Source organism: Pseudorca crassidens, chromosome 12, assembly GCF_039906515.1.
Source record: "Pseudorca crassidens isolate mPseCra1 chromosome 12, mPseCra1.hap1, whole genome shotgun sequence".
NCBI lineage: Eukaryota > Metazoa > Chordata > Mammalia > Artiodactyla > Delphinidae > Pseudorca > Pseudorca crassidens.
Window position 1 is genome coordinate 83,194,898 of NC_090307.1, and position 12,937 is coordinate 83,207,834.

At 47.8% G+C, this 12,937-nt stretch overlaps 2 protein-coding genes across 3 annotated transcripts in view; one reads left to right on the top strand and one right to left on the bottom strand.

The window, feature by feature from the left end:
- Window positions 1-1,404: 1,404 nt before the first annotated feature.
- Window positions 1,405-9,836, top strand: MYL2 (myosin light chain 2). Of its 2 annotated transcripts, XM_067700859.1 has the most exons (8): window positions 1,405-1,541; window positions 2,812-2,901; window positions 5,387-5,462; window positions 6,609-6,713; window positions 7,612-7,690; window positions 7,789-7,837; window positions 9,509-9,626; window positions 9,747-9,836. In XM_067700859.1, the coding sequence occupies exons 1-7, from the start codon at window positions 1,539-1,541 to the stop codon at window positions 9,605-9,607; spliced, it is 501 nt and encodes a 166-aa protein (XP_067556960.1). In that variant the 5' UTR covers window positions 1,405-1,538; the 3' UTR covers window positions 9,608-9,626; window positions 9,747-9,836. The 2 variants fall into 2 exon arrangements, with proteins under 2 accessions (XP_067556960.1, XP_067556959.1); XM_067700858.1 differs by having other exon boundaries at window positions 1,406-1,541; window positions 9,509-9,836.
- A 1,989-nt stretch (window positions 9,837-11,825) lies between these two features.
- Window positions 11,826-12,937, bottom strand: part of CCDC63 (coiled-coil domain containing 63) — a 28,683-nt gene continuing 27,571 nt past the window's right edge. The window contains 1 exon segment of the mRNA XM_067701444.1: window positions 11,826-11,971. Within this exon segment, the coding sequence (XP_067557545.1) occupies window positions 11,826-11,971 (146 nt within the window).

The following is a 12,937-nucleotide window of genomic DNA, read 5'->3' on the forward strand; positions in this document are numbered from 1 at the left end:
GGACTCTGGAGCCCGTCACCCATGGCCACTAAACAAGGCCATGACTTGATTCCAAGCCCTGACTTCTCACTCCTTGGATCCCAAGGCTGCCTGTGAGGCCACAGGAGGAAAACCATCCTGAGGGAGATTAACAACCACAGCGCTTGGCGTTCTGAGAGCAAACGGCCTTTCCCAAGGCCCTTTAAGAGCTTGGACTCTGGAGGCAAATGAGCCTCAGATCCACTCCCAACTTCACTGCCTGATTCCAGGCAGCTCATTTTGCCTCTCAGCCTCAGTTTCCTCATCTGTGAAATGGGGACACTGAAAATAAGGTGGTCTCTACCACACAGAGTGATTATAAATTTAAATTGGAACAAGAGACATGTACACAGGCACTCCATGAGAGCTGTTATTTCTTCCTTCCTTCCTTCCTTCCTTCCTCCCTCCCTCTCTTTATTTTTGGCTGTGTTGGGTCTTCATTGTTGCACGCGGGCTTTCTCTAATTGCAGCGAGCGGGGGCTACTTTTCATTGCGGTGCGCGGGCTTCTCATTGCGGTGGCTTGTCTTGTTGTGGAGCACGGGCTCTAGGCACACGGGCTTCACTAGTTGTGGCACACAGGCTCAGTAGTTGTGGCTCGCAGGCTCTAGAGCACAGGCTCAGTAGTTGTGGCGCATGGGCTTAGCTGCTCTGTGGCATGTGGGATCTTCTTGGACCAGGGCTCGAACCCGTGTCCCCACATTGGCAGGCAGGTTCTTAACCACTGTGCCACCAGGGAAGCCCGAGAGCTGTTATTTCTTCAGTCAATTAACACATACTCATTGAGCAGCTGCTGTGTGCCTGCCAGTCACGAGGTTGGAGCCAGGGATAGAGTGGTGAGGAAAATAAAGAGGACCCACCCTCCGGAGCTGTCCACTGACAGTGAACAAAATAAGTGAATTGCACGGTATGTTAGAAAGTGGTAAATGCTGGGGAGAAAAACAAAGCAGAGAAAGGTCTCTGCAGGGCAGGGCTAAACGGCTATTTTAAATAGGGTGGTAGGGAGGTCTCACTGAGAAGGTGACGTTTGAGCAAAGTCCTGAAGGAGGTGAGGAAGGGAGGCTTGCAGATGTCTGACAGAAAAGCATTCCAGGCAGAGGAGACTGCAGGTACAAAGACCCTGAGGTGGGACCCATGCCTGATAATGTTAGAGAATTTTAACAGTCTCCCTCCCTGCCATTTTCCTTCTCAAAACAGACAAGCACAAGTGCTGACCACCCAAGCGCTGCAGAAAGTGAGCCACATCTCTCCCCATGCACCAGCCGCCAGTCTATTTAACCTTGAATGACTTTTTGGGTCTCACGTGTCACTGGGTGGCGAGTGAGCTGCCCTTACTTCAGAAGAACGGCATGGGGTGGGGGTGGGGGGGGCCTTAGGTGGTGTCCGCCTCACCTACTACTGCCAAAAGTGGTCATGGGGTTATTTTTAAACTTGGGGAGGAAGTATTTATTGTTCCTGGGCTGAGGAGAGCTGGGCAGCCTGTGGGATTCTTCTGGGGGAGCAGTGCTGTGTCCTTTCCACCATGGTGAGTATCAAGGGCCCCCGGAGGTAAGTGATGCTGGGCGGCGAGGTGAGGACACCACCTACAAGCAAAGGACGAAAGGGGAGGGGGAGAAAGGCAGCTTTCTGGGGCCCCAGACCCTGGTGGAAAAAGCACTACTCGCTGTGTGCACACAGAGGAACCCCAATCAATGCCCCGATAAGCCACAAATAACAGCAGCTCCCGGGTACTCGCAAAAACAAAATAAGAGAGTTGGCCTTTTTATGGCTTGTCTACTGATCTCTCGAGGAATCAATAATGCCCAGGGCTTGCAAAATGGGATTGAACACTTTTAAGGATCAAATTGTAATTCTTTTCTCTTGTTCAGGCATTTGGGGAAAAGAATCTTTTTTGTTTTCACCTTTTGAACTTGCAAATTTAAAACCTTTCTCCCTATGTTTTTGGTTAGGTGTCCCCCTCCTGAAGCAGGAAGCCCCCAAATCAGGGTCAGTGTAGGACTGTGGTTAGGGGCACAGACTCTGGAGTCAGTCTGCCCAAGTTCAATACCAGCTCTGCCTTTCTGTGACTGTGTGACCTTGGGTACATGACCCAACCTCTCTGAGCTTCGGTTGCCTCCCCGTAAAATGGCGATGGTAATAATAGCATCCACTTGACAGAGCAGTTATGAGGATTAAATGCAATAACATATGCAGTGTTCAAGCGTTTGCTGTAACTCAAGTCAGAAGCGGGTGGGGAAATGTTAACTCGCTCTTCTCTGCTCTGTTTGCACGGTGCGAGGACAGAACATTTAGAGAGGAGATTTTGCTGCCATTTGGATCAAGAGAAAATTGAGGGGGACAGAGCAGTTGGGTTTTAACACCCTGAAAATGTGTCATTTCATCTCGCATTCCTCATGGTTTAGTGAGCCTGGCTCTTTTTCGCCTCCAATCAATTCTCCTTCTGTGCATTACTGAACTTTTTGTGAAATGCATCGAAACAAAAGCAGCTGGGTCCTGCTGGGGCTGATCCGAAAGCCTGGCCTCCATCCCCGGAGACAGACCTCTACCTCCGCTAGTTTGCAAAGGAGCTGCTGCAAGATCCACAGTCTTTTACCATCCACCAGAACTGGGGTGCTTTTGAGAAACCTTATTCCATGTCCTTTTATCTTTCCAGCATCGCCATTTTGAGATGAGTGTGGGCACCATACCCCCATTTCACAGATACGTAGCTGAGGCTCACCCAGAGATGACACCTGACCTAGTCTTCTAATTCCCAGCCTCTGACTTTTTTTAATCGATGCTTTTTTACACCCTAGTCACCTAAGAAAGCCAAGAAGAGACCAGAGGGTGCCAATTCCAACGTGTTCTCCATGTTTGAACAGAGCCAGATCCAGGAATTTAAGGAGGTGGGTACAGCTGTGGAATCATACGCCTGGGTGGAGATTCTCACACACTAGAAAGAGCCCTTCCCTCGTTCCATACTCCCTGCAAGGACCTCTCAGTTAGGTTGTCTTTATCTTCCCCCAAAACCCCAAATTCGGTCTGAATGTGTGTGTGAATGACTTAAAGAAATTAACTTTTGCTGCTCAAAGTAAAGCATGTGTCTTGTTGAAAATGTAGGAAAGAATTTCAGAAATGCACAAAGAATAAAAATGACCTGACTGGGCTTCCCTGGTGGCGCATTGGTTGAGAGTCCACCTGCCGATGCAGGCGACAAGGGTTCGTGCCCCGGTCCAGGAAGATCCCACATGCCGCGGAGCGGCTGGGCCCGTGAGCCATGGCCGCTGAGCCTGCGCGGCCGGAGCCTGTGCTCCGCAACAGGAGAGGCCACAACAGTGAGAGGCCCGCGTACCACAAAAAAAAAAAAAAAAAGACCTGACCTACAATTCTACTACCCAGAGATAATCAGTTAACATTTTGGTATTCACCCTTCCAGTGATTTTTGTTATACATTGGGTTGGCCAAAATGTTCTTTCATTTTCTTCCATAAGATCTTATGGAAAAACACAAACGAACTTTTTGGCCAACCCAAAATATGTACACATTTGTTAAACAAAGCACACTAATCAGTACCTGCTGTTTTTCTTTGAGCAATTCGGCACCAACATTTTCCATAATTTATTTAAACTGCTTCCTATGGTTGGATGTTATATACAGAATGTTGTACTATTATAAATAACACATCTTTGCTTGTATCTCTGGTTATTTCCTTGGGGTAAATTCCTAAAAGCAGAACAGCTGGATCGAAGGAACTTTTTAAAAAAGGAACTAAAACCAAGTATAACCACTGGTCCAAGTTGCCCTCCAGAAATGCTGTGATCATTCTGACTCCCATCAGCACCAAGAGGAGAAAGTGCCTTTCCCGCCACATCTTCATCAACATAGGGCGTTAACGTCTCAGAAGTTATTTTTGTCAATCTGAGAGATGTCTGAGAGTATCTTAGATTTTAATTTTTACAGTCCTCAGTTGTTGGATGCTAGCCGGGTCTGAGACCCTATCACAGTCTATGCGCATGTGCCTTAGTAAGCAAACCTAAGTACCAATTAGGCAAAATTAAGCCACTGCCGCAGACTCAGAAGAATAAACTGAATTAATTTTCCAGCAGTCCTGATGGCTCACACTGAGTCATCCACATTCTCACCTGGCCCTTCAGAGGAAAATACGTTAAAGCTATGATGGAGAGGACACTGTTTTATATAAAAGGGGAAACTGTTTGGGGCTTCCAATGGGACATGAAGACTGGCCCGTGCTGTCCGCACCAACATTCAGATCACAGGAACGCCGTGGCCCATAAGCTGCCAGAGAAAGAGGAATTCCTGGGATGAAATATCATATCTGAACTTGAAATAGTCCCCTTCCATGGAGAAGACTACACCCTCCCTTCTCCCTCACTCTGTCCCAACCTCTGGAATGAGATCAGCTGCTGGGGGTATGACCTGGGGATGCAAATACTTTCAGGAACCAGTTGCTAAAAGAACTAAAAAAACACAGATATAATACATCATTTGTAAATTACCTGGGCGTTCACAAAGCTCTTAGAGTCTCTCTGGAGCCAGCTGGGAAAGATTACTGGCTCTGTTTTACAGATAATGTGGGCTTGCGAGCTGGCGGAGACAGACTCCAGTTTTTAACTTAGTTTTGTTTTTCAATAACAGCTTTATAAAGATATAATTCACGTACCATGTAGTCACCTTTTTAAACTGTACAATTCAGTGGTTATTTAATATAGTCACAGAATTTTGCAACCATCATCACTGTCTAATTTTAGAACATTTTCATCGCCCCCAAAAGAAACCTCATACCCATTAGCAGTCACTCCCCATTTCTCCCGCCCCCCCAGCCCCTGACAACCACGGATCTATTTTCTGTCTCTATGGATTTGCCTGTTCTGGAAGCTTCATAGAAATGGAGTCATATACTATGTGGCCTTTTGTGTCTGGCTTCTTTCAGCATCATGTTTCAAGGTTCATCCATGTTGTAGCATGTGTCAGAATTTCCTTCTTTTTATTGCTGAATGATATTCCATCATGGGGAGAGACCACATTTTGTTTATTCACTCATCAGTTGATGGACATGTGGGTTGTTTCCAGTTTGGGGCTGTTGTGAATAGTGCTGCTGTGGACATTCACCTACAGGTGTCTGTGTGGACATATGTTCTCATTTCTCTTAGGAACACACCGAAGAGTAGAATTGCTGGGTCCTACAGTAACTCTAGGCCTAACATTTTGAGGAACTGCTAGACTGTTTCAGATCTTTGATTCTTGATCTAATGTCCTTCGATGTGCCTTGAAAACCCCAGAGTCCCACTGCCCCCAGCCCTTGGCATAACCTCTAGGGCTCCTCCCCCCAATTTCTCTCGGGCTGACCAGACAACCGCCTCCCTTTCACAGGCCTTCACCATCATGGACCAGAACAGGGATGGCTTCATAGACAAGAACGATCTGAGGGACACCTTTGCTGCTCTTGGTACGTCGCCCCACCAACACCTGCAGGAGGGTCTCCTTATCCCACTCCCGTGAGGGGCAGGAGGTGGGGCCATCAAAAAGGTCAAGAGCTTGTCATTTTCCAAAGAAACAGCTCAACCAAGATTTGTCTTCAAGGCAAATTTCAGAGGATAGGAAAGAAGTGTTTTAGTCTTTGAGTGTCTTCACATGTGTCTTATTTTTCTTTCTAATTAATTTTTGTGTGGATTTGAATGCAATGGCAGTTTACAATAGAAAACTTGGAAAACTCAGAAAAGTATAAAGAGGAAACAACGTTGGCCATTAGGCCACATTCCACTGTTAACATCTCAGCCTCTAAGTTTTTTTCTAGGCATCTCGTGTGTGTGTGTGTGTGTGTGTGTGTGTGTGTGTGTGTGCGTGAGCATGCGTGCACGTGTGTGTTTAATAGCTGGAATCATTCTATTTTGGATTCAGCTTTTAAAATTTAACATCTCAGGAAGATGAGGATGAGTACATGGAGCTGTTTCAAAATATAAGTGTCCAACCTGCCACCACTAACCGCTCCTCGACTCCTAACCCCAGAACTCAGGGCCATGAACAGCTGTGCAGGTTGTGTAGTGAGCAATTATACAGAGTACTATTCATATTTGTAGCCACTGTAGACTTTTACATTTAAAACATAAACTATCTTAAGTTGGGGCGGCTTTTTCTAACTTACACAAAGGTACTTACTATACGGCCTGTGGCAGTGGCTAGAGCAGGTACATCAGAATCTCCAAGGCTGTATGGGTTATAGCAGGTATAATTTGAAAAAGTTCCCTCAGGTAATTCTGATGTCTCTCCCACCTCCAAGTAACAAGGGCTAATTTATAATACAAGCATTTCCCATTGAGTAAAATATTAAAACATCTGTATAAATTGTTCCAGGTTCTGAAGGCACTATTTTAAAAAGTAACTAAACCCTCTTTGGGTTGTTTCCAGTTGTCTGACTTTTATAAATAACACTTTTGAGAACATCTTCTCACGTGAATCTTTGGCCCCATCCACTCCGTCTCTGATTATTTCTAGACAAGATTCCTTGAAGTAGGATTACAAGGGCAAATGCCAGTGTCCTGACAGCTGTTTCTGTCCCAGCTTGGAGTTACTAAGTGTGTGTCTCCTGCCCTAGGGCGTGTGAATGTGAAAAATGAGGAAATTGATGAAATGCTCAAGGAGGCTCCAGGTCCAATTAACTTTACTGTGTTCCTACAGATGTTTGGGGAGAAACTTAAGGGTAAGTTCATGTGTATATCTGTGCATCTATGTGTGTATATGTATATCTGTGTATATGTGTCTCTGTGCATCTGTGTATGTCTGTCTGTCTTTATGTGTCTTCATCTTTGGGCATCAATTAAAGCACTGGGAGAACATGTTGGGGTTGGCACATGAAGGCAGAGTAACGTCAGGGGGAAGAAAAAACAATAAAAACAGAAGTTAACAGTGCTCCAAGGCTTACCCTGATCCAGACCTCATGCTAAGCACTTTAAACACATTATATGCATCACCTTATTTAATAGCATCTAGGAGATAGTTTCTATTCTTATCCCAGTCTACAGATGGGGAACTGAAGCTCAGAGACAGACAGTCTCTTGCCTGCAGCCACACAGCTACCAAATGCTGGAGTCAGAATTTGAATCCGAGTCTTTCTAAGCCTAGATCCATGCTTGACCTTGGGCTTCCTCAGAAATAACTGGATTCTCAGGACTTCCCTGGTGGCGCAGTGGTTAAGAACCCGCCTGCCAATGCAGGGGACACAGGTTCGATCCCTTGTCCGAGAAGATCCCACATGCTGTGGAGCAACTAAGCACATGTGCCACAACTGCTGAGCCTGCACTCTAGAGCCCGCAAGCCACAACTACTGAGCCTGTGCTCTGCAACAAGAGAAGCCACCACAATGAGAAGCCTGTGCACCGCAACAAAGAGTAGCCCCTGCTCGACACAACTATAGAAAGCCCGCTCACGGCAACGAAGACCCAACACAGCCAAAAAGAAACAAAGAAAGATAGAACTGGATTCTCAGCCCACTCTTTCAAAACGCCAAGGCTCAGTGCTCAGGAGGCAACAGGACCTCTCCTCCTTACCAGAGGTTCCCAGCCACCCATGGCACATTTTAACTCTGTTTTCTGTTTCAGGGGCAGACCCCGAGGAGACCATTCTCAACGCGTTCAAAGTGTTTGACCCTGAAGGCAAAGGGGTGCTCAGGGCTGATTAGTGAGTGGGATCTGTGGGGGAAGACCTGGGGTTCCTTGCTTCTCCCCCCAGCCCTCTCCACACAGCCGGCTGCAATACCTGCTTTTCTCTCTCTGCAGCATACAGGAGATGCTGACCACACAGGCGGAGAGGTTTTCCAAGGAGGAGGTAACCGGGCCCTTCGGACACTCTCTGCACCTCAGTTCCTGGCCTCACCCTTCTGGGGACTCCCTCTCCAGACTCTCTTATATAAAACACCCCTGACCCCACACTGAGAGAGAACCTGCTCTTGTTTACTAAGCCCCTATCTCATTTCACTCTGTCAATCACCCTGTGAGGTAGGGACTAGTATTATCGTCATTTTACAGATGGGGAAACTGAGGCTCAGGGAAGCAAAGTCACTTTGCTTTGACTGAAAGGACAACACTAATGAGAAATGCCGGGGCCTGGATTCAAACCTAGGTCTGTCTGACTCCAGGTTCTGTCTTCCTCATAATGCATGGATACCTGGTGAGAGTATCAATTTCCTGATGAAGTGAAGGTGGCATGCAGGGTCACCACATACAGTCGTGTAGGTTATACACTGAACAATCCTCCTGGATGCCCTTAATAATATATACTGCAGAGTATTTATTTGTTGCAATAGTTTTCCAGCAGATGGCAGTAAAGTGTCTTATTATAACTTTTTAGAAATCAGAATATATGACTTTTTCTGGCAGGTGGCAGTAATGTGCCTGGAAGAAGGGGCACTATTGCTAATTCACCGAAGGCCCTGTATAAACAAGCAACTGCCTTGTCAACGTTACTAATGAACCTTAATGAGTCTATTTAAAATAGTCCCGGGCTTCCCTGGTGGCACGGTGGTTGAGAGTCCACCTGCCGATGCAGGGGACACGGGTTCGTGCCCCGGTCCGGGAAGATCCCACTTGCCGTGGAGCGGCTGGGCCTGTGAGCCATGGCCACTGAGCCTGCACACCCGGAGCCTGTGCTCCGCAACGGGAGAGGCCACAACAGTGAGAGGCCCGCGTACTGCAAAAAAATAAAAAATAAATAAAATAAAATAGTCCCTTATAGCCTCTCTGGCCTGATTCCATAAAGTTTCACATTTTACTAAAAATTTTATTTGGATCTCCCCCTCAAAACTCAAGCAGTTGAAAGAGTCTGCCTTTCAACTCTCACCAGGCTTTGGGACTTTGGACAAGCTCCTTAACCTCACTGTGCCTCAATTTCCTCATCTGTAAAGTGGGGACAATAATAGAATCTACTTCATAGTACACTGTGAGGATTAAATGAGTTCACATGTATAAAGTGCTGATATGTGATAAAGGCAATATAAATGTTATCTATTATTAACCCCAAATTAAAAAAAACATAACTAGCCAATACTTTTTAAATGTAGAAATTGCACATTCTAAAATATTTAATTTCTAGTTTCCCTCAAAGAGTCTGACCTCCTTGCCCATGTGGACACATTAACTGGCCCTGAGCAGTTGTGACCTCTGTAGATGGACTAGTCTCCATTTAGCCACAGTCCCCACCAGGCCCACCTTGCTCCCCTACATAACCTGCCTGCCCCTTTGCACACTTGAGTTTGCGATCCCTTCTTTCCCCATCGCAGGTTGGTTCCCGGGAACATCCCTGCTGGATGGCCCTTGGGGTTGGCACCTGTGGAAGAGCTACAAAGGGCAAGGAAGCAGGAGGGCACGGAGGGATATGTCCAACGCAACCCATGTCCTCCAGGCCCCCAGCTGCCTCTCCACTCGGGCCGCCCTGCACACAGCCCTCCCCCCTCCACTGCCCCTCCCCATGTCCTCAGCATGTCTTGCTGGTTCGTTGCAGATCGACCAGATGTTTGCCGCCTTCCCCCCTGATGTGACTGGCAACTTGGACTATAAGAACCTGGTGCACATCATCACCCATGGAGAAGAGAAGGACTAAGGGAGCGGACTGCCTTTGGGTGGGTGGATGGGGGGGCGTCCCTGCCCTCTTCTCACCTTGCTCAGTAATGCCACCACCCCTGCCCCTGGCCTGTTGGCTGTGTGGCCGCCTCATTTATCTACCTCCATCTTCTTCACAGCCTGGGTGCCTTAGAGATACCATGTGGCCACACAGCCAGCAGATGGAAATCCATCCAGAGGCCATGTTCAAATAAACAGGAGGTTGTGTATTTGTTTATGGTGTGTCCTTGAGTATGGAAGACCCTTTGCTAGTTCCCATGAAGGTGGTGTATGAGCTAGTGATGGCCCTGCTGTCATTATTATTGAATCTTAGTGACTCTGTAAGATAGACCTTCAGGGACTTCCCTGGTAGTCCAGTGGTTAAGACTCCATGCTTCCACTGCAGGGCCACGGGTTCCATCCTTGGTCGGGGAACTAAGATCCCGCAGGCTGCACAGCGTGGCCAGGAAAAAAAAAAATAGACCTTCACGGCCACTCAGGACTATTTCTATGAAAGTCCACATTTTACTGGAATGCTAACCAGAGGACCACAAACCTTTCTTTCAAAGAGTTCGAGCACTGGTAGAGCCTAGCTTCCCCGGTGTACTTTCCTTTAGGATGCCACTGGAGTGCTTCTCCCATAGATGTGTTTAGGCCCCGGGATAAGTTAAGAAGAAGAGGCCTCACATGCACACTGCCAAAAAATCACATCCATTAACTGTAAGAGGTTAATTTCTAATTTCATATAAAGTAGAAGTTGTCTGTATTTCTCTCCTGGCAAATTAGGGGAGGGACACAGACATACATAGATAATGACTTCTGACTCTGCCTGGGGTCTAGGAACTAGGCCTAGGTGTGAGTTGACTCTTGATTATGAGTGATCAAAATCATTGTTGAAACACTGAGGTCTGTTTTGGCTGCAAGAATCCCAACTCAGGAGACAAATGAGTTCACATAACTGAGAAGTCTGAGGGCTTCAGGCACAGCTGCATCCAGGAGCTCAAACAGTACCAACAGAACCTGAGGAGGCCTCTCCACTGCTCTGCTTTCTTTCATGTTGCTCTGCTCCCTGTGGTGACAGAACGGTCACCAGCAGTTCTTAGCTCTTATCTATCCCCACAGCAATCCTAGTGGAAAGAAGGCACCTCCCTCTCTCCCAGCTCCACACAAATCCCAGAACAGGGCCTATGGGATACCTGAACTAACTCCGAAACAGGTGTAATGCTCTGACTGGCAAACTTGGTCACACAATTAACTCTTGTGTTGGGGTTGAAACCAGCCCCTTCCAAACCACATGGCCTGAGGATGGGAGGGGCCGTTCCCGAAAGGAAAATCCAAATGCGTTTTAGGAAGAAAGGGGAGTGGATGCCGGGCACTCTAAGTTTTCAAGAGAACCCCAAGAACCCAGGACACAGCCAAAGCGAATGATGTGATGGAAACAAAGGGCTGAAACTGGGAGTGGGAGTGGCAGCTGGGGTCGACCAGGGGGTATGAGGGGGTCCAGGTGGTTGAAGGAGTCAGAACTGGAGCGAGTCTTCAAGGTTCAAGAACAACACCAGAGCCCCCAGAGGAGGAGCTCAGGGTCAGCTCCAATGACATCACTTGCTGGGAAGGGGGGTCCCTTTCAAAGCCAACAGCAAGCTGGGAAGGCAGGGACTCAGGGGCCCCCCACGCCATGATGACCCATCATGATCCAAACCCTACAACAACCCATATCCCCCACGTCCGGAACCTGTGACCTGGGGCTCCTACAGAGACACGGCCAGGCCCGGGAGAGGCCCCAGCCCAGAGCGCTCGAGTGGAGTTTGTGTTTCTGGGCAAGACACTCTGGACACAGCTCCACAGTGACACACTCATCCACACCACACACACACACACACACACACACACACACACACACACACACACACACACACACACACACACACACACACACACACACACACAGCCTCCAAGGCTCCTGGTTCCCACCTGTGAGCGTCTGCCGCACCCCATGTGGTTCCAGGACGTGAAATCAGTATTTTGGCTCCTAGCTGTGGTGACCTCACACCACTCTTGTCCCCTTGCTGGCTTTGGAACTCGACCCTCCTGCTCCTCTACCCCATCCTGGGGTGGCTCCAGCACCCCAGTCTCTTAGTAATGAATGTGAAGAGGCACCGGGGTTACGGAACAAAACATTTACTCTCTCTGGTTATGGTACAAACATGGCCATGTCCACCTCAGACTGTTAACTTCTTCTTGGGCCTCAGATCGTCCCCCTTTTCAGGCACGCTGTCCATGTGTAAATCCCTGTTTCTAGACTCTCTTGCAGTGTAGTGGCTGAGCACCATTTGCCGAAGGCTGCTGTGGTCCAGGGGTTGGTCCACTGTGCCAAAGATGGGACTAGTGTGAGGAATTTGGAAATCAAACCCAGCACAGCAGGGGGTGGGCTTCCTTCCCAGGGACAGTGCCTCTCTGCCCTGTTCAAGGATATCCAAGCCTGGTTTGGTGTCCCTCCATAGTGCTGGGGGTTGGAGTGTAAAAATTCTCAAAGTCCAGGGAGGGGGAGGACAGGCAGAGATGTACTGCTCAGGGATGGCCAGACAATAACTGTTTTTTTCTCCAAGATGAGGATGTAAAAATGAGTTTGGTTTAGTATCAAGGAGATAGGGTAACCACGTGCCGCTGCTCAGGATGTAGATTGCACAAAGACACCTGTTTCTACAGGGCTGAAATCCAGCCCCCCACTTGATTGCCAAGCCATGTCTACCCATCAGGGGCTCCTTTTCCTAATTAATTTGCCCAGAGGGGCTTGCCTCTTCTAATTCACACATACAAGCCATAGAGGCTAGTGGGCTAAGAGAACCTAATGTTTATCAACATTCCCTTGAACGGAAATAAGACAACATCTGTACATTCCTGACCTTGTGAGGACAGTGTTCTCAACAGCTGTGCCCTGCCACCCTCCTCCTTTAAGCACTCAAAGGGCCAAGGGAAGCTGTGCTAAGGTGGCTGACATCAGCCCCAGTTTTCACTCCTGCTAAGTCTCAGGTGCCTTGAATAAATCAAACAGGAGATGTGTGTACGCCTGTGCATCTGTGCATGAGCGCCTGTTGGCCATCCCCTCCCTCCCTCCTTGGCACACCTGCACAATTGAAACGTTGCTCACAGAAGAGGGGCAGCTTTTCAAAATACCAATTTTTTTCCTCTGATTACTCAAGTCATGCAAGGTCATTTTAAAGAAAATTCTAAGCAATACAGAATTAACTTAGAAATGCAAAGTTCTCTGCAAACCACCACCCAGAAATACCCACTGTAAGTCAGCAGTATACATCCTCTTCGTTTTTATATG